General features: G+C 43.9%; 3 protein-coding genes across 3 annotated transcripts in view; all 3 read right to left on the bottom strand.

Annotated features, from left to right (window-relative positions):
- Positions 1-283: 283 nt before the first annotated feature.
- On the bottom strand, positions 284-3,061 carry SARC_00678 (hypothetical protein; the record flags this gene model as incomplete). Its single annotated transcript, XM_014305628.1, has 1 exon — positions 284-3,061. The coding sequence occupies one exon, from the start codon at positions 3,059-3,061 to the stop codon at positions 284-286; it is 2,778 nt and encodes a 925-aa protein (XP_014161103.1).
- A 4,383-nt stretch (positions 3,062-7,444) lies between these two features.
- SARC_00677 (hypothetical protein) lies at positions 7,445-20,259 on the bottom strand. The gene is made up of 11 exons (XM_014305627.1): positions 18,303-20,259; positions 15,179-15,443; positions 14,027-14,166; positions 13,420-13,656; positions 12,240-12,689; positions 10,971-11,127; positions 10,056-10,178; positions 9,428-9,496; positions 8,744-8,820; positions 8,242-8,334; positions 7,445-7,932 (listed from the first exon to the last, which is right to left on the bottom strand). Exons 1-11 carry the CDS (start codon positions 19,867-19,869, stop codon positions 7,460-7,462), a joined length of 3,651 nt encoding a protein of 1,216 aa, XP_014161102.1. The 5' UTR covers positions 19,870-20,259; the 3' UTR covers positions 7,445-7,459.
- Positions 20,260-23,887: 3,628 nt separating this feature from the next.
- The window catches only part of SARC_00676 (hypothetical protein), a gene marked incomplete at its 3' end in the record, with an annotated part of 17,322 nt that continues 16,545 nt past the window's right edge, over positions 23,888-24,664 (bottom strand). The window contains exons 5-6 of the mRNA XM_014305626.1: positions 24,324-24,422; positions 23,888-23,998 (exon numbers count right to left, since the gene is read on the bottom strand). Coding sequence (XP_014161101.1) covers positions 23,888-23,998; positions 24,324-24,422 — 210 coding nt within the window. The remainder of the gene's footprint in view (positions 23,999-24,323; positions 24,423-24,664) is intronic.

Genomic DNA, 24,664 nt, shown 5'->3' with positions numbered 1-24,664 from the left:
TACATATATATATATATATATATAAACATATACATATATATATATAATTTATTATATAGCTGTTGGATACAAACCACATACAACATATGATCTGCAATTACTCCTGTATGACGTTACCTCAGTATAGACTGATGTACGTACATATGTATTTTATTCTAAATTTAAGTTAATGTAATTATTTGAGATATCGTCAACCACTCCAGAATGTATATCAGGGGAACGGCTGATTCCTGACGGCACATACATTTTACTAGTTAGCAAATTTTGTGGACCGTGCCCGAACCTAGCTCCGACACTGTACTCCGGATAGGTAGTTTAACATCTGATCGCAGTATAGATTCTGACCGGGGTCTACTCCGAGTATACTGCAGTACCGCTCGTAGTAGTTCACTCTATTCTGCACCTTCGCGGGTGTGGGTATTTGACACTCCAGACCGCCGTTGATGATGTTCGTTGTACGGCCGTATCCGTTGTATCTACGCGCGCTCGGACACTCTGGTGCAACATCAATCATAACATCGTGTGAGGAAGGTTTGGAATCTTGAGCAGTCATCCAGAACCATAGGGAAGCTCGGAAAGCAACCACACCATCCTCCGTCAGCAGGTCGGGATTTTGCAGCAGCACATTCTTGTCACCATTGAAAAGCTCTTCACTCAGACTTCCGTAGTTGTAGTTCCATGTGATCTGGATAGCACCTCGACCGTGGTATGACTTGCCCTCTACCGCCGGATACTGCGCATTCCCAGGCTGTGAGTATTGTGGGCACCCGTTTTCTCGACACGCCACTTCCTCGATGAAGCACAGACCCCACCCGTACTCCTGTCCCGGCCACCAGCCTGTGGTTTCTTGCGAGATTTGACCCAGAAACGCAGCAATCTCTCTTAATCGTGTTTGGTCGCTGCCTTCATTAGCGAATGCAGGATAGTACGTATCCACCGCTGTCACAAAGTTCTCATACGTCAACTTTGAAATTCCTTCGTTGCAGTTGGGGGAGTTTTGTCTCAGATTGAACATCACATCAAACTGTGCACTGGACAACAAGTTGCGAATGGATCCGGTTGGTATATTACGGCTTTGAATCACATCACAGTACAGCCCTGTGTATCCGGCGTCACAGTTACACATGCCAGCATCACACGACCCATGAGCTCCGCAATCGACGGTGTCACAGGCACTACTACCACTATCACCGCCCTCACCATCGTTGCCACTCTTGTTTCCATCGCCACCTGTGGTGCCGCAGAATGTGTAACCACCCTGTGTGTATCTCTCACAGGTGGCTCTGTCCCACGTAGCGTAGCACGCATTGGGGGCCTTCCACAAGCAGCCTCCACATGTCCCGCATTGTGGATCCCTGTCGCCGGTTCCACTGGCGGGGGTGTCACATAGAGTGCCCGTATATCCATCCAAACATACGCACATACCGTCAGTACAGCTACCATACTGACCACAATTGATGTTGTCACACGGACTGGCAGGAGGTATAGTACAGAGAGAGCCAGTGTATCCGTTTTCACAGGTGCAGACTCCAGATTCGCAATAGCCATGTAGTCCACAGTTCAAGCTGTAGCAGGCGTCAGAAGAATTCTGGCATAAATCACCACTGAAGCCGTTTGTGCATTTACAAACACCGAGTTCACAAATACCATTTGAACCGCAATCAACTGTGGCACATACATTCTGGGCTACATCACACAGTGGCCCAGTATATCCATCTGTGCATGTGCATTGTCCCGCATTACATGCGGAACTGTGGACACCACACTTGGTATTCTGGCAGAGATCACTACCGACATTGCCGCAATAAGTGTATCCAGCGTATCGGTCGCACGTGGCCTTGTCCCAATCATGGTAACATGCGCCCGGTGCATCCCACAAACAGCCCCGACATTCCTTACATTTCTGTACAAGATCACCACCAACACCGTCACCATCACCACCACTACCTGCATCGGTGCAGAGTTTACCTGAGTATCCGTCTGTACACGTGCATACACCTCCACTGCAACTTCCATGTGAACCACAATCAACTGTCGCGCAGCCATCTAAGGGTGGCGTGTCACATGAAGCCCCGGTGTAACCATCGATACATTCGCAATTACCAGATTCACAGATACCATGAGCTCCACAGGCAATATTCGCGCATTTGTCAGCGTTACCATTGCCGTCGCTGTTGCCTGGATAGTCGCACTGTAGTGTTTTCATGTCGTAAGAGACACACTGAGCTACGTTGGCATATTCTTGAATTTCTCCTAAACCATGTCGGGGACAGAAATTATCCATGCCGGTGCCCTTCAGATTTTGAGGTACACGGGTTTTCAGGTCTGCAACGAGCGCAGGTGTCGCGTCCGTGTTTCTTGTGCCTTGTGCTCCTGTTATCTGTATATCGGCGCAATTCCAGAATTCTTCTGACACCATGTTCGAATCGTCATTCTGATTTTCGGGACGGCAAGAGTTCGTAGAATAGTAATGGAAGCGCAAAACACAGTTTGTGCATGTCACACCTTGCGGCAAGACAAATTTGGTCCTCACCATCACAGTACCACTATCCAGTGTGTGGTACTGGTATCCACCATTGGCAGTCACCACCCAGGCCATAGTCTCATGCAGTGCTAGAGGCTTCCACCAGCGCTCACAGTTTGGGTCGTCAACACTTCCACTACCCTCGCAGCCAGTACGTGTTAATTGGTGTTGGGCAAAGCACTCCTCGGAGATATCCGTTGTATCGCAGAGTTGGAAGTCAAAGTAGCCAATGTGGTGCGCAGTTACCACTACTGAGATGTCTATCTCCTGTCCTTCAGTATAGGTTCGCTTGATTCCCATAGGCTCATTCCAATTCTGTAGTGCGTCAGTGTGTTTGTTTCCACACAAACCGTGTCGGTACTGACCATCCTGCAGAACTGTACTAGGGCCTCCGGCGGCCAGTGATTGTCTGTCGGGATTACCATGAACATTCCGGGCTTCTGGATCAGACATGTAAACATGTCCCGCAACCATGTTGCTGGACATGCTGACCAGCAGCATGCTCGCAAGGGTGTATGATATTGCCGAGAAACTCATTTTATTTAACGTCACAACCTCAAAAGAATCGACTGTGATATTGTTTCATAGTGGTGATATGAGGATGTAAACCTGATTATTTATACAACGGAGTTTATCCTGACGTTGACAGTATTGGCCGTGGCGTCTGTGTGTTACATTATGTATGGGTTACTGGGATGACGAACCATTACATTGGAATGCCACAACATCGTTTCTTCGCTAAGATTCAAAAGTCAAGACGCAAGAGTCTACCTATATCTCTATGGTTGACAGAAATCAAATAAAGGTATGCAGAGAGTCGCGTTGGAATTCGCTTAAAGTCCGACTCGCATTTACTCTTGGAGAACAGTCGACTAGAATGTCTTTATACGGCACTGGTGACAATAAAATTATTAACCACCTCAGGCCCAGTTTTCTACCAGTCTCATACTATAAGTTTTTCGAGTTTAATTTGCTTAAATATAGGTGTATTAATGTAATTAGCGTGATTTTAAGGACATGTGAGATGTGTTTGTTTTCTGCCGGTTTGTTTGCTATCTGTCGGCTGAAAGCGCTCGACTTAAATGTTAGATATTGTAGCGCGGATACAACCCATTTATTGCACTTATGCTAGGTCCTTGTCGGTCTTAAGGGCTTGACATATGTTAGCAGTTAGACACATGTATATAGGCGTCCTCTGTCGTATCTATTGCTTCGGATTCGCCCATGGTTTTACAGTTGACACTATTCGTGTCTAACATACGTCGACCTCTCCTCTGAGGCCGACAAAGAACTAATACAACAAGTGCAATAAATGGGCTAATATCACGCAAATTACATCATAAAAAAGCAAAGTAAACTCGAAAAGTAAAAGTATGAGACCGGTAGGAATCTGCTGCGGTGGTTAATAATTTTATTGTCACCAGTGCCGTATAAAGACATTCCCCTGAGTTCGGACTTCTCTCAGAATGTGTTTGGCTTTTTTTCAAAAAACAAAAGGTAAAATAATGAATAAGCAGCACGACTCCAGAGTCCAGAGTCTAGAGTCTAAGCTAGACTCAAAAGTCAAGATTTACCAGATGCAAGACTGTGGTATGCGAAAAAGTGCCAAAGGTGATTCCCGTTTTTACTCTCAGGGTACATTTGTGGTAAAAAAATACATCCCTCGCAACTGAGTCGCAAGTCTCGCAACGCGCAACTCGCAACTTGCAAGAAGTGACGGTTTGTATGCTAAATCGCCTGTCACGCCAGCGGCCAGCCTTTGTTACCTAAATACGCTCTCTCTCTCTCTCTAGAGTAGAGTAGCTAGCTCTACCAGTCTCCTCTCTCCTCGAAATATATTATTTAAAAAAAAAGAAAATATGTACAGACTGCACTTGAAAAAAAGACTGTGCTACACTGCACTGACTGCAAGTGCAGTGCCTATGTGCCAGGCGTGAGAATTTGAGAAATGAGACGGTGAGAGTTGTCTTGAGACTGGTCACTGTGGTCAGCACTCAACACTCGGCAGAAAACAAAACTTTATGGCGCAGTATTCTATTTTTCAAAATATATTAATAACAATTGTTATATTCTTTTAAAAAAAATACATAGTTGCTAAAAATAACTTGCTACTTTCTGAATTTCTGATACTTCTTAAATTTTTTTTTTAGTGTACTCTCCCTCGAGACTCTCTAGTCTCCACTCTACTCTAGTGAGAGAGTAGTGTGTTCTGAGTTTTCAGTTTTCAAGTTTTGACTGTTCACTGTTGACTGTTCTGAGACTGAGTGTTCTCATTTCTATTTTTATCCTTTCATAATATGCCTACCTCTATAGAGTAGAAGATAAAAATAGATGTTTTTAAAAAACAAATGGCCAAGAGTCCAAGACTGTACTAAAATTTAAATTTTAAAACCTTATGTGTTGACTCTATAAGTAAAATACTCATGTTTAAGGATATAAACTATTTATTCGCTGTTTCATTTTTTTGTTGACATTCTCAAATATTTCAAACTAAAACGATGCTTTATTGGATGCATTTTAAATTGTTGTCATTGGTCAATCGTCAACACTGTATATATTTAGGTTTATATATATATAAAATAATAATAATCCACATTTTACACTTGGGTCCGTCTGGGAGAGCCGGAGAGTTGGCAGTTGGCAGTTGGCAGTTGGCACTGCGAGAGTGTGAGTTGGCAGTTGACAGTTGACACTGTTCAGATTGTAAAGTTATCTACCAATAATTAGCCACTATTAGTACAGAGTAAAAATAGCTACATACCTTCCCAGGGCACCAGGTCGCCGCCCCCAGCTATAATGGCTTGCTGAGTTGCTGTTTGGATTCGTTTTATAGTTGTATTTTATTTTTGTAAAAACAACCCTGTTCACAGTGTTCAGATTCTATAGTTATCTATGTACCAATAATACATAGCCACCCTGAGTCCAGAGTAAAATTGGAACCTTTAGTACATAGTTAGTTTAAAAATATAATTTCATTTACATACCTCCCATCCCACTCTCCCAATCCCAGGGGCCAGGACCCCAGCTCGCTCCCGCTACCTAACCAAAAGAATGTCTATGTCTCGGTGTCTGTAACTCTGTATACAGCACCAATAAACATGAAATAATAATGCATGAGCCCGTGTCTAGTAGACCGCTCCGGTCCATCCACAAAAGCAGGGTCGATATTTATCGGCCCATGTAAGCCGTAAGGCGACCCTGTACCAAGTACCGAACTATTAAGCATGTACACTTCACAGGTGGCCGGTGGGCAGTCGTGCACTCAAATAATAGTATTTACTAACAATGTGTATGTACGCGTGTATTATTGAAATACACATGTGGAGAACAATGTGAGATGATTTTGGCTAATTATTTTATGTTCATTGGTGTCGTATAGAGTCAATCTTGACAGCCCCAATTCTGGATGAGATCAGGAACGAAATTGATCCAGTTTCCCGAAAGGTATTTAATATTTTTAACGAGTAGTAACTACTCTAGGCCGGTCGTTTGGTGGGCTCTTCACAGCCTTTTTTTAAACACATGATATAGAATTTGTATTTCCCCACAGAACAACATAGCTTTATAACATATCCAATGTGTAACTATGGATTCTAAATCCGACCGTGGATAGTGGCCCGCCCACCCTCTATTGCAATAAATGTTGACATAAATAAAAAACCTTCAAATTTGAAATGCCACGGACATTCCGCAATCCGCATAAGAAAAAGCTTGTGCGTCGTTAGGTTAAAGTGACTCATTTGAGTCGTTATTCGTATAATTTACATAATTATTATGTACTTGTAGAGACACGGACTCGCGGTGAATGGTGACAGTGATGACTCGTGAGTGGTGAGTCGTATCGTTGTGCGTTACTTGTAGTATTTTATTTTGCTTGATTCCAGTAAAAAATAAATAAACAAAATAGAATATTTGCGACCGACTGGTGTACAATTGCGAGTGGCGACTGATCACTGTGATCAGTGACGAGCGACGGCTGACGACTGTGCAAATGTGCAAACTGCAAAGTCAGAGTTTTAAAAACAAATCACAATGTAGTGTGAACTTCTGTATATTTAAAATGTTTCACTCTTATCATATGTGACAATGACGAATGCCAACTCGGTCGAGACTCTAACTTCTCAAGAGATTCCTCAATCGACTTCGATATTTCTCTTAAATGTCATTGTTTTGAAAATCTGTCCCAACTCCGCTCCCAACTCATTCTCCCATCAATAGTCAGTTGATGAATTCTATAAAGCCAATAATCACATAGCCCACCCGCCACCAGTCCACGCCCACACACAGCCCCGCCTCACGATATATTTACGATATATTTATGTACGATCTATGGGCCAAAACTCGAATCTAGCACAGTCAGGCAGCTCACCTGCTGTTATGGTCAATACAAGCTGGCCTGTCCACCTATTGAGGTATCGAAATGATGATTTGAGAAGATGTGTTCATCATAACATCAAAGTACGAGAATAACAATTTCAACTTTCATTTGCAAGTCAAAGAATTGCACTCCATAACCAGTATTATACAGCCTACTGACTTATTTTCCGTGAACAATTTGTGGCCCAATGTTCATGTTTAATTCTGGGTCTGGATAAATATCGTTAGAAGCGACATACCTAGAAGATCGACAGGTGCCTTGCAACCAGACGACCTACATCTCTCAAAATTATAGAAATCTCCCCCGATATTAAAAGCAACAGAGCAGCTCTTATGAAACGGATTGCTAAGGTGAGGAAGCCAGTGGCGGAGACATTGTCATGCATGTCATGTGTACATGTCCATTATTGGTAGGGTAGAAGCATTAGACTCATCGCTGCGCACGATTCAAAATCGTTCAAAAATAATTTGCAATACTATCCAAGACTCACACAGCTGCGAGTGATTCAAAATCGTTCAAAAATATAGTCCGATACTATCTAAGTATTACGATATCGTTTATTCAAGGTCGGGTTCCGTCTCTTCGTCCTCGTCTATAGTTGCACGTGCCAGTGCCTGGGCCACCAACGGCTTTATATTTTCTACAGATGGCACGCTCTCGTCAGGTGCTAACATAGCTCGTGATGGTGATGCATACGTAGTCGCTTGCTGCTGTTGCTGTGGTTGTAGTTGGGGTTGAATTGGCGCTTCGGTTTGTGGCTGTGTATAAGTTTGTGCCTCCAGTGTCTGATGTTGCTGTTGCTGTTGCTGTTGCTGTTGCTCTCCGGACTGAAACTGTGGCCCATTCATACTTACATTCACACCAGGCGCTTGCAGTACACCAGAGGACTCACTTTGATTGTTTGGTAGGGTGACAGTCGAACTAAAATCGGCCGTTAATTGTCCATTACCCGCTCCCAGATGGTCAGAGGGAGGAGCGGGGATAGTGCTGGGATCAACCATCGCTTCGGGGGCGGGCAAAATCGCTTGTTCTGCACAGGAGAATATGGCGGAGTTAAAAATATGATTTGCTGAGGAGCGGTGCGCTTGTACACGTCTGTGCGTTTCATGTTCTTTGGTGTACCTCACTAATTCCGAACTTTCCATGTACTTGCAAATGAAGATATCTAACGCATACGATGCCGAGATGCGCTAGTACGCTTCATAATAATTTGATTCACGTCCAAGTTGGATGGGTAATCGACATGCAGCATTCAAACTATGTTGCTGCGGTTGTATTGCTGCACAGGAGAACGGACGATCCCATACACAGACATATACAGAATACGCCAGAAACACACCTTGCATCTCGGCTGGCACAAGGAAAGGCGAGGCGCTTTTGTTCTTGGCCTCCATAGCCGGCACAGTTGTAGAAAGGATGTGTGCAACGATAGCTGCAACAAGCGAGATAGCGAAATGTTAATAGGAGTAAGACAATAAAGCCCGAAGTCCGTTAACTTAGGGGCGTAATTGAACCTCAATTCACAATGCATCGGAATCACACATTCAGAACAAACACGTACGACGACGTGCTAGGAGTAGAACAACAAGGTTGAGATTCTGATGACATAGCACAAATGGTCCCCGATTGTAGATCAAGTTTGCAAATGGTCCCCGATTGTAACCAAGTTTTAGGTTCACACGGTCAGACGTTTGACGGGGTGAGATATAAATCAATCAACCTCCAAGTGGGAGATACAGGTACCATTCGTAACGCGTACATGTACAAGTTCTTAGAATATAAGGAGAGTAGGGACAAGTTCAATGGCATGTGGAATGGTTTGCGAACACTGCACAACTCACCTGGCAGATCTTTGTCCTCGTGCGACGGTACCAGATCTCGCAGAAATCGATATCTGGAGCGGATGAATTTGCCGTGTCTGAATGGGATAGGGAAGTAAAACCTAGTTAAATCCGGTGCAAAATCGTATGGTCGTGCGAAAATGAGCGTTTAACCGTGCAACCCTACAGCCACATTCATGCAAGACTACATACGAATCGTAACGGACGCCACGATATAGCTGCGCGATTGTCGCTCAGTGGGTACTGGGTGGTACTTAGAAACGAGAAAACTATTCCAAACTGAATCAGGCAAACAGAACTGACCAGACAGATATGTGATACCAACAATGGGCGACTATACAGCACCCACCGTATGCATGTGTCATTCACAGTTGCCTTGAATTTCGTACTCGTTAGCGCTTCACACTACACGAACAGCAACTATTATGTATATAATGGTCACCATACAAAAGCAAAGTCAACAATAACTACCACATGAGCACACAGGTCGACAACGATGAACCACACGAACAAATGAGAGGCTGCGCATATACAACAAACATGCAAACGCGCATATTGAAATTAGTTCGCATACGCATATATACACAACGCTAGCTATAAAGCAAATGCCTTAATGCCATAGGCATGGCAGACAAGACTTGCAAAAGCCAATGGCTCTTACGCCAACGCTAGCAGCGTGCTTACCTTCCCATCTCGATACCAACTTTAGACCAGTTAACCTCTGTCTCGTCCACGTAGCCGTCACGCGTGAGTCTACGTAAGCGATGAGATGTATTCATATGAGGATGTGCGGTACATCCGTAGCCGACAAAACACATACACATGGCACATCTGAGATACCTTTGCGAATGCAATAGACGGACGTAAATTATGATATGATGCACTGGGATACCAAGTGGTCCCAAACACAAGCCACTCTCACACCGTTACGTGACAGCAGGGAGAGTGGTGGCCAAAAATATCGAATGATATATAGCAATGTAAGTAGGTTGGGTAAGTAGGGTTATGCAAGTAGGGTCATGTATACGATATTCATTACAGATACTGTGACGTGCATGCAACAGAAGCCATGTATTGTGCGCAACACATGCACCTGCACTGAAATTCAGGACGGGCTGCTCAGGTATCTTTCACCGCACATATGATAATGAGTTCTATACAATGATACAGCTAGTTGATCGCAACTTTAAAACTAGGTTTAACTCCACAGCCACTTACAGAACGATTACATCTTTAAAACCAAGTTTAACTCAAAAACCGATTACAGAGCGATCACATCTGTAAAACCAAGTTTAACTCCACAACCACTTACATGGCGCAGATCTGCTTGGAGATCTCTATGCGGGATTCCGTGGAATTGCCGCCCGCTACTGTCCTGCGATTGGTGATCCTCCCTTCCGCATTCCTCTGTGCAGTCGCAAATGCAAGTATGGGCCTAGAGTGGGGGAGAGACACGTATGTTTTTTAGCCAGAGGTATGTATGTGTGCATGTATGTATGCATGCATGTATGTATACATACATACTGCTTGCATGCATGTGCGCATGTATGTATGTATGTGAATACAGCCACACATTCTCACGTATATATAGATGTGAATACAGCCACACATTCTCACGTATATATAGTTGATGCAAATTCATCTATTCAAATACTGACAAGATTACGTCTGGGTTAAAATAGATATGTAGCATAGATCACGGTCATAGTATACACGTACTTGAATTAAAATACTACCCAACTGACACTGTTCAAGCTGAAAAGCCAACCCTTGCCACTAACATACACACACACATTCCCACAGCATCAAAAGATACAAATGCATGCACACGAGCACATAAACATGGACTGTACCTTCATTTGAACACGCACACATTTATACTACATGAACGCACATTCCTACAGTAAAAGCTACAATAGGTGCACAAAAAAACACTGTCACACACGAGCACATTCCCACAGCATCAAAAGATACAAATGCATGCACACGAGCACATAAGATGGACTGTACCATCGGTTCAACACGTACACGTCTGTGATACGTGCTACATGCACACACATTCCTACAGGAAATGCTACATAACAAGACACACAAAGCACACAAACATGGACTGTACCATCGGCTCAACACGTACACGTCTGTGCAATGATACGTGCTACATGCACACACATTCCTACAGGAAATTCTACATAACAAGGCACACACAGCACACAAACATGGACTGTACCATCGGTTCTGGCATTGCTTGGAGGTGCGGTTTTCCATAAGATTCTTGACCTTCTTCCACGAGATCAGACTGTTCACTATATCCGACTGCTTCTCACTCCCCGTGACTTTCATCACCGCTTCCATTAACCTTATGTCTTCGGCGTCTGTCCATAAACCTATGTGCGTGCATGTGTGCACAGGAACGTTTGGTTGAGATTAAGGGCGTACAGCTTACTGTAATCAAGTGACGATCATGCCGACACGTACACGCGTGCATGTGTGAGTAGGATTACTATTTATTTCTACGACGAGTATATAGATTAAACGCTTACAGAATATTATGATCAAGTGATGATCATGCCAACATACATACACGTGTGCATGTGCATGTGTGAGTAGGATTACTATTTACTTATACGACGAGTATATAGATTAAACGCGTACAGAACATTATGATCAAGTGATGATCATGCCAAGATAAATACACGCGTGCATGTGTAAGAAGGATTACTATATACTTATACGAAGAGTATATAAATGAAACGTGTACAGAATTTTATGATCAAGCGATGATCATGCCAACATACATACACGCGTGCAGGTGTAAGTAGTAATACTATTTATACGACGGCTATATAGATTAAACGCGTACAGAATATTATGATCAAGTGATGATCATGCCAACATACATACACGCGTGCATGTGTAAGTAGGAATACTATTTATACGACAGGTATCTAGATTAAATGCGTACAGTTATTATGCTCAAGTAACGTTCATTCCAACACACGTGCAAACGTGCATGTGCAAGTAAGAAGTATATATATATATATATATATATATATACGAGGAGTTATCAGTGCCCGTGCCATATCTTTCCGAACATAGAAATAAACGACCGATGAGGCGCAGTGGCCATGCATGGAGGACTGGAAGTAATTCGACCACTATACACTACACGATGTCACAAGGATACAGATACGACCACTATACACTACACGATGTCACAAGGGTACAGATACGACCACTATACAGTACACGATGCCACAAGGGTACAGATAGCCTTTTAATAGACATACATATGCCACAGCATGTGACCGCTACGCCCTGCACAGACCACCGACATCATGTACACAACAGCAACCACCACCACCATCATCCAAAGTGTACCAGCCAAACTCAACCCCATCACCCCATCTGTACAACCCTCACTCACCCCCCACTACCCTATGTGTACAGTCCCACCCAACGTCCACTACAAACAATCGCGGAGAGAAACAGGACATACGGCGTGCGACGATTATGCGTTTGGGGGTCCTCTTGGGCAGGGACACTGCTACCGCCGTTGATCCAGGCTTCATCAATGCCAGGCCATTCGCATTGGCATTGGGATCCGAACTCGGAGTGGTGCCTGCATTTGCATTTGTGCTTGTGTTTGGGTCAGCGTTGGTGTTGGTGTGGGTATTGGTAGTTGTGGCCATTTGAGCCAGCACATCCGTACCCTCCGCGAGCGACTGTGCATGCGCATTCGCAGGTGCACTGTGTGCTGTTGTGGCATTGTCCGCCAATGTGACGTCGGCGTGGGAGGCTGTGTGGAGAAGCTCAGGTCCCTCTGAGTGCTTGGGGGCGTCTGGGTGGGTAAGGGCGTTGAGAAGTTGCCCGTGCTGGCTGACGGTGGCATGCGATGGGGTTGGCACAGACGCGGCATATGCAGAGAGCTGCTTGTTCATCTCTTTGCCTGTAGCGTGGGTGGTAGGGGAGGTTAGGTGTGGTGGGGGATGCGAGTACACGAATAATATGAATCGCTTAAGACTGAAGGCGGCGATGAGGTGCTCTATGCAGCGGCATAGGGTGTATGGCAATCACGCGCAAGCAACGAATACTGAGCCACAGCCTCATCGGACATGGGCATAGTGCCCATCTGCATTGGCATGCATTGGCACGCAACACAGCTTTACCTATCCTATCCCCTATACCAACATGCCACCCACACATACCCGTATAACAGCTTCACCTACCCCTTACAACCACATGCCACCCACACATACCCGTACAACAGCTTCACCCATCACATACAACCACATGTCACCCACACAGTCACACATACCCGTATAACAGCTCCACCTATCCCTTACAACCACATGTCACACATACCCGTACAACAGCTTCATCTATCCCCTACAACCACATGTCACCCACACATACCCGTATAACAGCTTCACCTACCCCTTACAACCACATGCCACCCACACATACCCGTATAACAGCTTCACCTACCCCTTACAACCACATGCCACCCACACATACCCGTATAACAGCTTCACCTATCCCCTACAACCACATGTCACCCACACATACCTGTATAACAGCTTCACCTATCCCCTACAACCACATGCCACCCACACAGCCACATATACCCATATAACAGCTTCACCTATCCCTTATAACCACATGCCACCCACACATACCCGTATACTGCGCAGCCGCAAAGTCCGTATCGAGGCCCACAGCGGCCTGGGCGGTGGTTGGGTCTGTGATGTCGGCCATAGGCTGATTGGCATTGGTCGTGAGCTGGTCCATAGTACTTTGCACGAGGGTAGTTGGGTCTTGGGTGGGGTGAGTGAGCGTGGTTTCTGAGGTTGAGGTTGCGGCACCGCCTGGGTGGGTGATGGTGGCCAGTGACACTATGCTGTCTGCGCCCGGAGCTGCTGAGGTGAGACGAGAGATGTGTTACTAGAAAGCACTTTTGCACCGAGTGTTTGGATGGATAGGGTATGCGTGCATGGAACCAAGCCCAGACAATACGTACGCACTGTGGATTTTTATTTGCTTCGACTAGAGAGGTGGGTGGACTCGGTTATAGGATGAGAAATACAGATCTCAATCCATTTAGACTCACTGTATACGCTCGTGTTCTGGTACGGATCATCGCTAAGACTGGGCGAAAAGAACAGAGATGGGGTGACAAGATTGACAAAGCTGTGCTTTTCTCAAAACAATCAAGAATATATATACATAGATACATAGATACACACACACACACATACACACGCACACATATATACAAGTATTTACCTTGAGCAGCATCGCCACCCGTGTTGACTAAGTCCCGATGGCCTAGTTCGGTCAAGTACTCTGTACGATGCCGTACCGAATCTGTGGAACGGCCCAATCGGCAGGCGATGGTCGTGAGATCCAATTTGAGGTTCTGGAGACTAAGAGAATGGGGCAGTATAGAATACAATTGAATATTTAGACTTGAAATCAGGATGGTGGATATACACGTACAAAAAGACACGTGCGCAAAACCAATAAGTTCTACCAACGCGCATGTTTGTGGTGGTTCCAAGACGATCTTCAATGGGGACCTCAAAGTAGGAGTATGGTATCATCATGAGACACACACACGCAAATGCTACAGTACATGTCCCGCAGATTACCATAACGTATCATATAGAGCACGAGATAGGCAGTTACCTACACAAAATCAGTTCGGCATGGATCGAGAAAACACGCAGGTGAAAGGGCGTAGTCAGTCAGCGTAACGAGACGCGTATGTGAACATTCCAAGGACGGCACAAGCACATACAATACATACACATGGAATGTATCTATAAATGCACAGATACACAGGCAGATGAATGGCAAACGCACTGTACAACACATACAAACGAAAAAAATCGTATATACGTAGTAATCAAACCAGTTACATACGTAAACGCGCATAAGGCCAGAGATCATGACCAGTAACTTTACTCTCCTCGAGGAGATGACACTCAAATGATATTTAACCCCTCCGCGAATAAACTTCACCCACACGAACCGTTAAATAATATATATATATATATATACAACATATGTACACACAAACACACACACACACACATATATATATAAATATGCCATTAGGTAAACATAACACACACACACACATATATATAACATGTATATACATACATACATACATTCAAACATACTTATATATACATACATACATACATTCATAAATAGTAATATATACAAACATACAAATACATAAATATACATACATACATATACACACACACACACACAAATATATATTGTATATATACATACATACACACACACGCACACACACACACACATATATATATATAACATACATACATACACACACACACACACATATATATATATACACGCACACACACACACATATATATATGCATACGCATTTGAACATACTGTATGAGCTGATCATCTTCTTCTTTGGAGAAGTACCCCGTCTTGATATGGGTTTGGGGAAATAACACTCTCGTGTGTTTGGCGACGAATCTCAAGGGCCGTTCCAAACCCCTGCAGACTTCGCGCCAAAAATCCTTCCGAGATCTTCCCTTTGTCCAAACAAGGCTCTCAGGCGTGTCTCCGTTTTCTTCTGCAAACCGTGTGACGTTGTCGCGTATGATTTCGTCTTCAAAGGTGGTGAAATAGCCCAACTTATAGTGCACACCTGCAAACAACCAGAGAAAGGGAGAGAGAATGCGGACACGTTGAGTGGTATTGTATGATACCAACGCTCATAATGTACACCTGTGAAGAAAAATAACATGTGGCGAATCGAATGTTTGGTCTATGACCCATTTTTTGAATCCAACATAGTGGTTGACCCATTTTTTGAATTCAACATAAGTGGTTGACCTATTTTTTGAATCCAACAAATAAGTGTTTGACCCATTTTTTGAATTCAACATTCGTGGTTGACCCATTTTTTGAATCCAACATAAATGGTTGACCCATTTTTTGGATCCAACATAAGTGGTTGACACATTTTTTAATTCAACATAAGCGGTTGATCCATTTTTTGAATCCAACAAAAGTGGTTTCCTGAAATGACCATACAATTCGATCTCTACACACAGCCGCGTGCCAACATTTTTTAAACCAGTAATCGATGTGATTATATCGAACAACTTTAATAATCAGGGACGTCTTCCAGTGTATTTTAAACCAGCAATCCATGTGATAAGATAGAACAAGCGTAACAGATAAGCAGTCGTTCAGTTTATACACCTCACCACACGCCCATTATATAGATACAATTTGCATTAAATAAATGATAGAAAATAGAGATTGTATAGATGTAATTTACACTATGTAGATTATATAGACATCATCTGTATTATATAGATTGTATAGATGTAATTTACACTATGTACATTATATAGACATCATTTGTATTACATAGATTGTATAGATATAATTTACACTATACAAAATACATAGATACAAGTTCCAATCTAGGAAAGGAGTGCCGTGCGCACGATGGAAATAGCCTGCACACGAATTGCGAATCTGGTAAACTCTGGAATACCCTCGGTCAAAGACATGCCAACACAGGCTGGATGTATTCGCATGTATATAGCTGCACACAGGCTGGATGTATTTACATGTATATAGCTGTACAGGCTGGACGTATTACATGTATATAACTGTGCACAGGCTGGATGTAATTAGATGTATATAGCTGTACACAGACTGGAATGTATTTACATGTATATAGCTGTACATAGGCTGTATGTATTTACATGTATATAGCTGTACAGGCTGGATGTATTTACATGTATATAGCTGTACAGGCTGGACGTATTTACATGTATATAGCTGTGCACAGGCTGGATGTAATTAGATGTATATAGCTGTACACAGACTGGAATGTATTTACATGCATATAGCTGTACACAGGCTAGATGTAATTAGATGTATATAGCTGTACGCAGACTGTAATGTATTTACATGTATATAGCTGTACACAGGCTGGATGTATTCCCATGTATATAGTTGCACAAACGCATAAAGATACCTCTTCACTCTCAATACAACTGCAAAAGTTGCATGCGAAACACACACACCAACATCACTGTCCATTTCCCTAACGAGCGCAGTCGCAACGATTGGCTATACGTACACTAGCAGCACAGCCTCTGCTCGACCCGCCAGTTCGGCTCGTATTCTTCCACACACACACACACACACGTCTGCGTTCGCTAACGAAGGACACCCTCCGTGCCAGTTGGGTAGTGCATAAGGTGAACGACTGGACCAAACAGCCTAGTACTAGGTTAATTAGACCATTCATTCACCCCTTATTTACTGCGTTTACGAGAGATGGGAGTGCATAACGTTGCATGTACTATTGCATGTGTACTGATAAGTGCTCGTAAAGCTTTGATGAGTGTTCGTAAAGCGTTGATATCTGCCACGCCGGCAAAGACCCTCACTACACATACAACACATTTTTATAGACACACAGCATATATACCTGCTACAGATACAACACGTGTTTATAGACACACACAGTATATATACCTTATATACATACAACACATGTTTATTAGACACACACAGTATATATACCTGCCAAACTTACAACAAATGTTTATAAACACACACAGTATATATACCTTATATACATACAACACATGTTTATAGACACACACAGTATATATACCTGCCATACACACAACAAATGTTTATAAACACGCACAGTATATATACCTTATATACATACAACACATGTTTATAGATACACACAGTATATATACCTGCTACACACACAATACAGACAACACACGTTTATGTGCATCCACGCCCATGGACAGCCTATTCAAGGCAGCAACCAGCGATTTCATCCCAAAAAGTCTTTCAAAAAAATAACCAAAGCACGCCCAAACAATCAAAAACCCAACAGCACACGACACACACACCTCTCAAACCAATAACCAAAGCACGCCCAAACAGTCAAATACCTAACAGCACCCGAGACACACACACCTTCTCTCAAACCAATAGCCGAAGCACGCCCAAACAGTAAGGAACCCAACCAAGCCTAACAGCACACAAGACACACACACCTCTCAAACCAATAACCAAAGCACGCACAAACAATCAAAACCCAACCAAACCCAACAGCACACGACACACACACCTTCTCTCAAACCAACAACCAAAGCACGCCCAAACAGTCAAATACCCAACAGCACACGAGACCCACACACCTTCTCTCAAACCAATAGCCGAAGCACGCCCAAACAGTAAGGAACCCAACCAAGCCCAACAGCACACAAGACACACACACACCTCTCAAATCAGTAACCAAAGCCCGCACAAACAGTCAAAAACCCAATCAAACCCAACAGCACACGACACACACACATACACCTTCTCCCAAATCAATAACCAAAGCACACCCAAACAGTCAAAAACCCAACATCACACGAGACACACACACCTCTCAAATCAACAACCAAAGCACGCCCTAACAGTCAAAACCCAACCAAAACCCAACAGCACACGACACACACACACACACCTTCCATCGCCAGCTTCGCCCGGCGCTCGGCCGTCCATTGCCATGACAACAGAGAGGGGTGGGTGTCTTTTCGCTGGATGTACCGTCTCTTGTCGGCACTCAGGTGCTTCACCCCCCCGGCCCTACGATGGGTGTTCTGGTGGGTATGCACCACTGCGAGGGGGGGCTGTTGCGTGTCTGTCTGGAGATCGGGTTGTCCTGGTGCCTGCACCTGCGCCTGGTTGGGTACCTGTGTTTGATCAGGCGTGTACTGTGGTGTGTACTGCTGCTGTTGTTGTTGTTGTGGTGGTGGCTGTTGTAGTTGTGCTTGGGCCTCTGCTTGTGCCTGTGCCTGTGCTAAAGCCAATGAGTGTACCTGGGCCTGGGCGTGCACCACCTGAGCCAGCATCTGTGCGTGTGCGTGTGCGTGTGTGTGTGGATGTGTATGTGCGTGTGCGTGTGTGTGTGTATGTGTATGTGCGTGTGCGCGTGTGGCGGCTTCATCCTCATGCTCCTTGCCACCCGTCGCCACCTTTGACATATCGCCCGCGTGTACACTACCATCGTGCTGCGTGTACGCACCCCCTAATCCCTCCCCCACCGTCTGCTGTGAACCGTGCACATCGACATAAGGTGCATTGAGTGCCAAGCCGTTCCCCGGCGTGCCGTCTGAATTGGTGACTGTGTTCTGCGTGAAATGTGCGCTTGTAGCTGTGTTTTGCGTGTACCCGCCGTGCTCTGTAGGCTGCATATGCTGTTGCTGTTGCTGTTGTTGTTGTTGCTGGTGTTGTGGTTGTTGTTGCTGGTGTTGTTGTTGTTGTGCTTGTTGTTGCTGCTGCATGTGCTGGTGTTGCTGATGCTGATTCGGATCGAGCACACCATCCGGCCCATTCAATGGACCACCGTTTAGTTGGTCAGCGTCATTTAAGGTTACGTCAGTGCCACCCCCATCCTGCAGCAGAGCACTCGCATTCTCCTCTTGGGGTGGTGGCGTCATAGTCTCAGCCAAGAACAACCCAGAGCTCTCACCCGTGTCCTCATGCACGGTGCCTTCGTTGTCTATCTCCGTATGATCCCGCACAGGTGAATGCGTGTGTGCGTGTGCGTGTGTGTGCATGTTGCTATGCACGTGTGTCTGTGCGTGTAGATGTGCCTGGGGTGCGGACTGTATGACTTGTGGTATGAACGGCGCTTGTGACGGAGTGTGTGCGTTTAAAGTGATCTCCCCCTCAACCCCACAGCCGCCTCCCTCAACGCCCAAGCCCGGCTCTCGCATGCTCTCAAATACACTCAGATGTGACTGATCCATCTGCTCAGTATCACTATCCTCCAGGCGTGTATGTACACCTGAGCTTATCTGTGTGTGCACACCCGCATGTACCTGTTCGTAACCCCCATTTGGCATATGCTCGTGTGGCTGTGCATGTAGATGCGCGTTTGGATCAATATTATAGATAACCTGAGGGGGTTCTTCATCGCCGCTTTCGCTATCATCTTTAAACCGTTTGTGCCTACCCTGAGGTGGGGGTATACCAGAGCCACCAAGGCGCCGCTTGTTGTGTCCACCCAGCCCATTGTTGTCCGCCATCGTGTTTGTTGAGATGCTAGATTACTGATGTATAGTTGCTAGATTACTGATGTATACACAATAAAATTGCGAAAGAGATATGTACAAGGTTGTCGTGCACATATGTATGTCGGTTTATGTGGATATTATGCACGTGGTACTATATTCTATTTCGTTTTATCCAGATACAAATCTCAGCATGTATTGCAACGAAAGTGAACTTTCGCATACCCAGCAACTGCAATATGTACGCGTATATGATTGATTACTTGCTATAATCCATTGAATAACATTGTATAACCTGAAGCTATAGGTAACGTGTATAGATATTGCGTACCACACATGCCCTGTCTTCATATACACTTACGGCACATGTATACACAGACGATATAAGTACCCTCGCAATTTAATATATATGTACCGTCTATAATACTATAATACGAACATATACATTTATGACAGATGGCGGTGCCAATATTTCTGGACGTGTATGATCTGGAATGATTATCATGTCCCCGCCAAAGTACAAAACCGTAGATTTGATGTTCGGTAGTAGGTATCGAACTTCGCTCTTGTGTGTTCTGAGAGTTTTCACATAACAGTATAAACTTGGTTCATATTTTTACAAACTAAAACCTTCTAAATTAAACCAGGCTATGCCGCTAAATATTTTTAATACGCTATGGTGTTGGTAAATTCTTATATTTTTATTTTTAAAAACAAACTACAGTATTTACAGTCATACATCGTTGTGATATTTTTAATATAAAAAATATGTACATATTTACCTCTTTTTTCACAGCCTTCTATGTTCAATTTAAAGGGCTATGCTTTTTCGGTCCATTTTTTATACTGGGACTCGAAACATATCTTACAGTATGTGTTTACCAGAATATTTGTGTGAATTCACGTGTGGCTAGCTATACTCAGGTGAAGAGATTAGTATCTGATTTTATGATCACCCATACAGTAAACGCAATATATAATGTATCTGAGAATGGCGGTAATAATCGCCTGCTGGGCGCGAGTGTCCAGTGCTTGAATTCTGTGGTATGTTCTGGGTGCGGGTTATTGTAGTCAGAGATATTGCCTATCAAGGTATAAATACTTACCGCCAACAACTGAGCCAAAGCTCACGTCATCAATTCGACCACGAACCAAAGTCGATGCTTGGCCTTGAACGCTAAAAAATAAAGGAGCATTTCATATGCGGGTATGTACGTGTAACCGTACCAGAGTATGTACCTCTGAGAGAGCTATATAATTTTTGTCTACCTCATTTTATGTCCAAATTTGGTCTGAAACGGACCCTGGACAAAAAAAAGGGTTTGACATATCACACTCACGGTCACATGGCCAGTTGGCCACGTGCACTACATCTGAGCATAGCCAATCCCGCCGATGGAAAACAGATCTCTAGATCGGTTTGTCAGTTATCGTGCGAATTCCTGAGTGGAATACCCAATGATCTGAAAACCTCGCTTGTTTTGCTGGAAGTCTTTGGTGGGACATATTAAACACTCGGCTGAGAGACTTAACGTTCCATGTTCCGTGCTCCACCGAAGCTGCACGTGCGACGGCCCGTCTATTTTATAGGTACATAACGCATATAGATAACACATACATCCTATGCTCTGTCTCCTTACAATACACACACTGGCCTTTAGATGTACAGCGGTGTGTAACCATACTAGGATGAGTGTTAAGGTGATTTCTAAACAAGTTGAGCATAGAGAAAATTACAGGCAGTCAACAGGTAGTTGTGCTAGTGTGTAACAGGTAGTTGTGCTAGTGTGTAACAGGTAGTTGTGCTAGTGTGTAACAGGTAGTTGTGCTAGTGTGTAACAGGTAGTTGTGCTAGTGTGTCTAACACTGCTGTCACTACAGCATCCTATATACTACCCTAGTGTATTCTTACCCTGCTATTCGGGTATAATTTCGTCCAGTAGCGCCGGCATATCACCCTCGAAAGCCGGGTCCATTTATCTTCTTCTAAAACAGTGTTGTTTTCAACTCATTTTATCAGCTACCCCGTAAACACAAAAAACTCCTCCTATAGGCAATCCTATGGAACGATAAACTTCCTTCCCTTTCACATTACCTTATAGGTTGTACATTAAACCATGTAAATAGCAGGCAATGATAGGTTGCTGCCAGCTGCATCATCTCACCGATAATATATTTGCATTTGTATTGGTTGCAACCGTTTGGCTAGGGATGGGAGTGTACCAGCAGGTACTTCTCAATCTTATTTGTCGTTCTGATAAGAAGGCTATTGTGATTTCCAAAAGGCTACTGCCCAAGTTTGAAATTTGAATGTATTTCTTGTTATTACCTCGATGGTGCCATATACGTTCCCAAAACAATTACAAGAGGACAGGTGGCACGATCGTTCTGTCACTTGAAAATAATATGGTTGTACCGACAATCGGAGATTTCCATATATATGCTTCCAGGTTGAAATGAAGCAAGTAACTGTGAACATATTTAAACGTAAAACGCAACTGTTAAGGTACTGTCCATGCCCTTAAATGTTCCGGAATGTGATTTTTCATCGGTTATATATTTGACCTCAGGTGTATAGCTATTATTTTGGTATTAAAGTATATAAGGATTTGTACGATTGAGTACATTGAACTACCTATCTACAGGAGCATCAAAGACAACAATTAGTTACGTACGGAAGGTACGCTACATAATCCCAGATATGTACGAAAGATGCACAACAGATATCCACATCAAGTGCTTCATCATGTGCGGACAAGAGTTTTGCATACAATTTAAGTTTTAGGTGGTTCAAAATTGATATCTGTTTCTGCCTAAATTTTCGGCTGAGCTCTTAGCTCTTTGCACCCTATTTTTTTTTGGCACTATCGGCGCACCAAGGCTGTTACCACGATTCATTTGTTTCAGTATGTACATTAGGAACCACAATAGCAACAAGTTGATAAATACACAGTACTATGTCCAAGTTTGAATGCTTTACGGCAGGTGTCAAAAACAATGAGCCTGTTTTATAGCGGGCTCTTTTTGGCGCGTCACCATTTGCCCATATATGGAAGGTGAGAGGTCAATTCTGACCCTAGGTATGGAATAAGAGGTAAGAGCGGGGATTTTTGGGCATTAATTCGCCAGAAACAGTAACCGATTTGGAACCGCCTTAGGATCAAGTAGCCAATTTTAAACAATATTCCCAAAATGCATTTGAAGGTATCGCGAATCAAACTATAATTTAATCAATGTGCAATAATTAACTTTATTTAAACTTAAAACTAAAATGGCGCAATTGACAACTGAGCTGTGAAGGAACGCGACTCAGGGGGTAAAGTCCTAAAGCCCTAACCCTAGCCTGAGTTGAATACGTACAATACCGCCGATGTCATATACGCAAGTTTAAACAGCCAAGTGCTGGTGGCAGCAAACCAATTGCCAACTGTCTCGACCCAGGGGATGACTCATCGTTTCTAAAAATTGTTGGTCAACGAGCCACTGACCAATACGTAGTGCGCAACACGCGTAGAGGTCTCCTGTAGCTCTGTTGGTTTGCCACAGACCCGGACTGTTCACCAGTCGAACACAGCAACCAGTCCACACGTGTGCACGGAATCGGTGCACGTGGGTAGGTAGGCCGAGTGAGAATACAATCCTCACGCGGTGGAATGACTACGACACACCCGCCGACCATTGACGCCTTGCTTTGATCTACATACTTTGAGCAGATATATAGCTGGACCAGCCTACGTAGTACAGACTGGTACTAAAGCCACTGTGAGGTCTTTAGCAGCAGCAGCTATGACTCACACCGTAGCCAAGGGAGTGTCCCAGGCTGTGTACATGTCGCGTGACGCATCCTGATAGGTATATGGAAACTACACAGGAGGTCAACTATACTATTCCATGACTCATCCTGATAAGTATATGGAGACTACACAGGAGGTTAACTATACTATTCCATGACTCATCCTGATAAGTAAAGAGGTTAACTATACTATTCGCATGCTGGGGTACGAATATGAGTTTACTACTGATGTTGCCGAACTCACGCGACAGCCTCAGAGAGGTCTTCCATAGAAGCGGTGGTGGGGCCGTAGTACTGGGTCATGCGCTTGGTCAGTTCATTGGCCGCATCCTCTATCTCAGGCATGTCGTGCTGGATATCGAGAAGAAATCAAGGACTGTAGGGTTTAGGATGACTACGATGCGTATGTGAGAATGTATAGATATAGATATGTGCATGTATATGTATGTGTACATGTATATGAAAATGCATATGCACATGCATTTCGATGTTTGTATATGCATAGATATGTATATATATGTACATGTATATACATTTCGCATTTAGGTGCAAAAGTCAAGTGTTTCAGTGGAGCTGTAGTAGGGAATACATCCGATGAGTGCGAAAGACTGTCTACTACAGAGATAGTACGATACATTGGCGAACGTGAGACTAACAGGATACACACACGACTTACATTACGGGTGAAGGCGCGACCAGAACGGACATCAGCCAGGATGTTGGGCATTTGCATATGCGTTGAATCTCTTCGATTGACTGCATCCACCTGCGTCGCCTGGAGCACGATAAAAACAACCACGCGGCGTAAGATATAAACGAGTGGAGTAAGGTTTAAACGACGGGAGTAAGTTTTAAACAACCGAAGTACAGGTCAAGCCGTGAGTAAATCTGTGGCGAAAGGAGCGGTGAGAATGACACGCGGGAGATACGATTCGCCGAACGGTATGCACATTTCTTAATTATATATAAAATTAAATATATTTATATATATATAATTATATATAATTATATATATAT

The sequence above is a fragment of the Sphaeroforma arctica genome, assembly GCF_001186125.1.
Source record: "Sphaeroforma arctica JP610 unplaced genomic scaffold supercont1.23, whole genome shotgun sequence".
NCBI classification, from domain to species: domain Eukaryota; class Ichthyosporea; order Ichthyophonida; genus Sphaeroforma; species Sphaeroforma arctica.
Note: the sequence above shows the minus strand (reverse complement) of the source record. Positions and strands in the feature narration are given on the sequence as shown.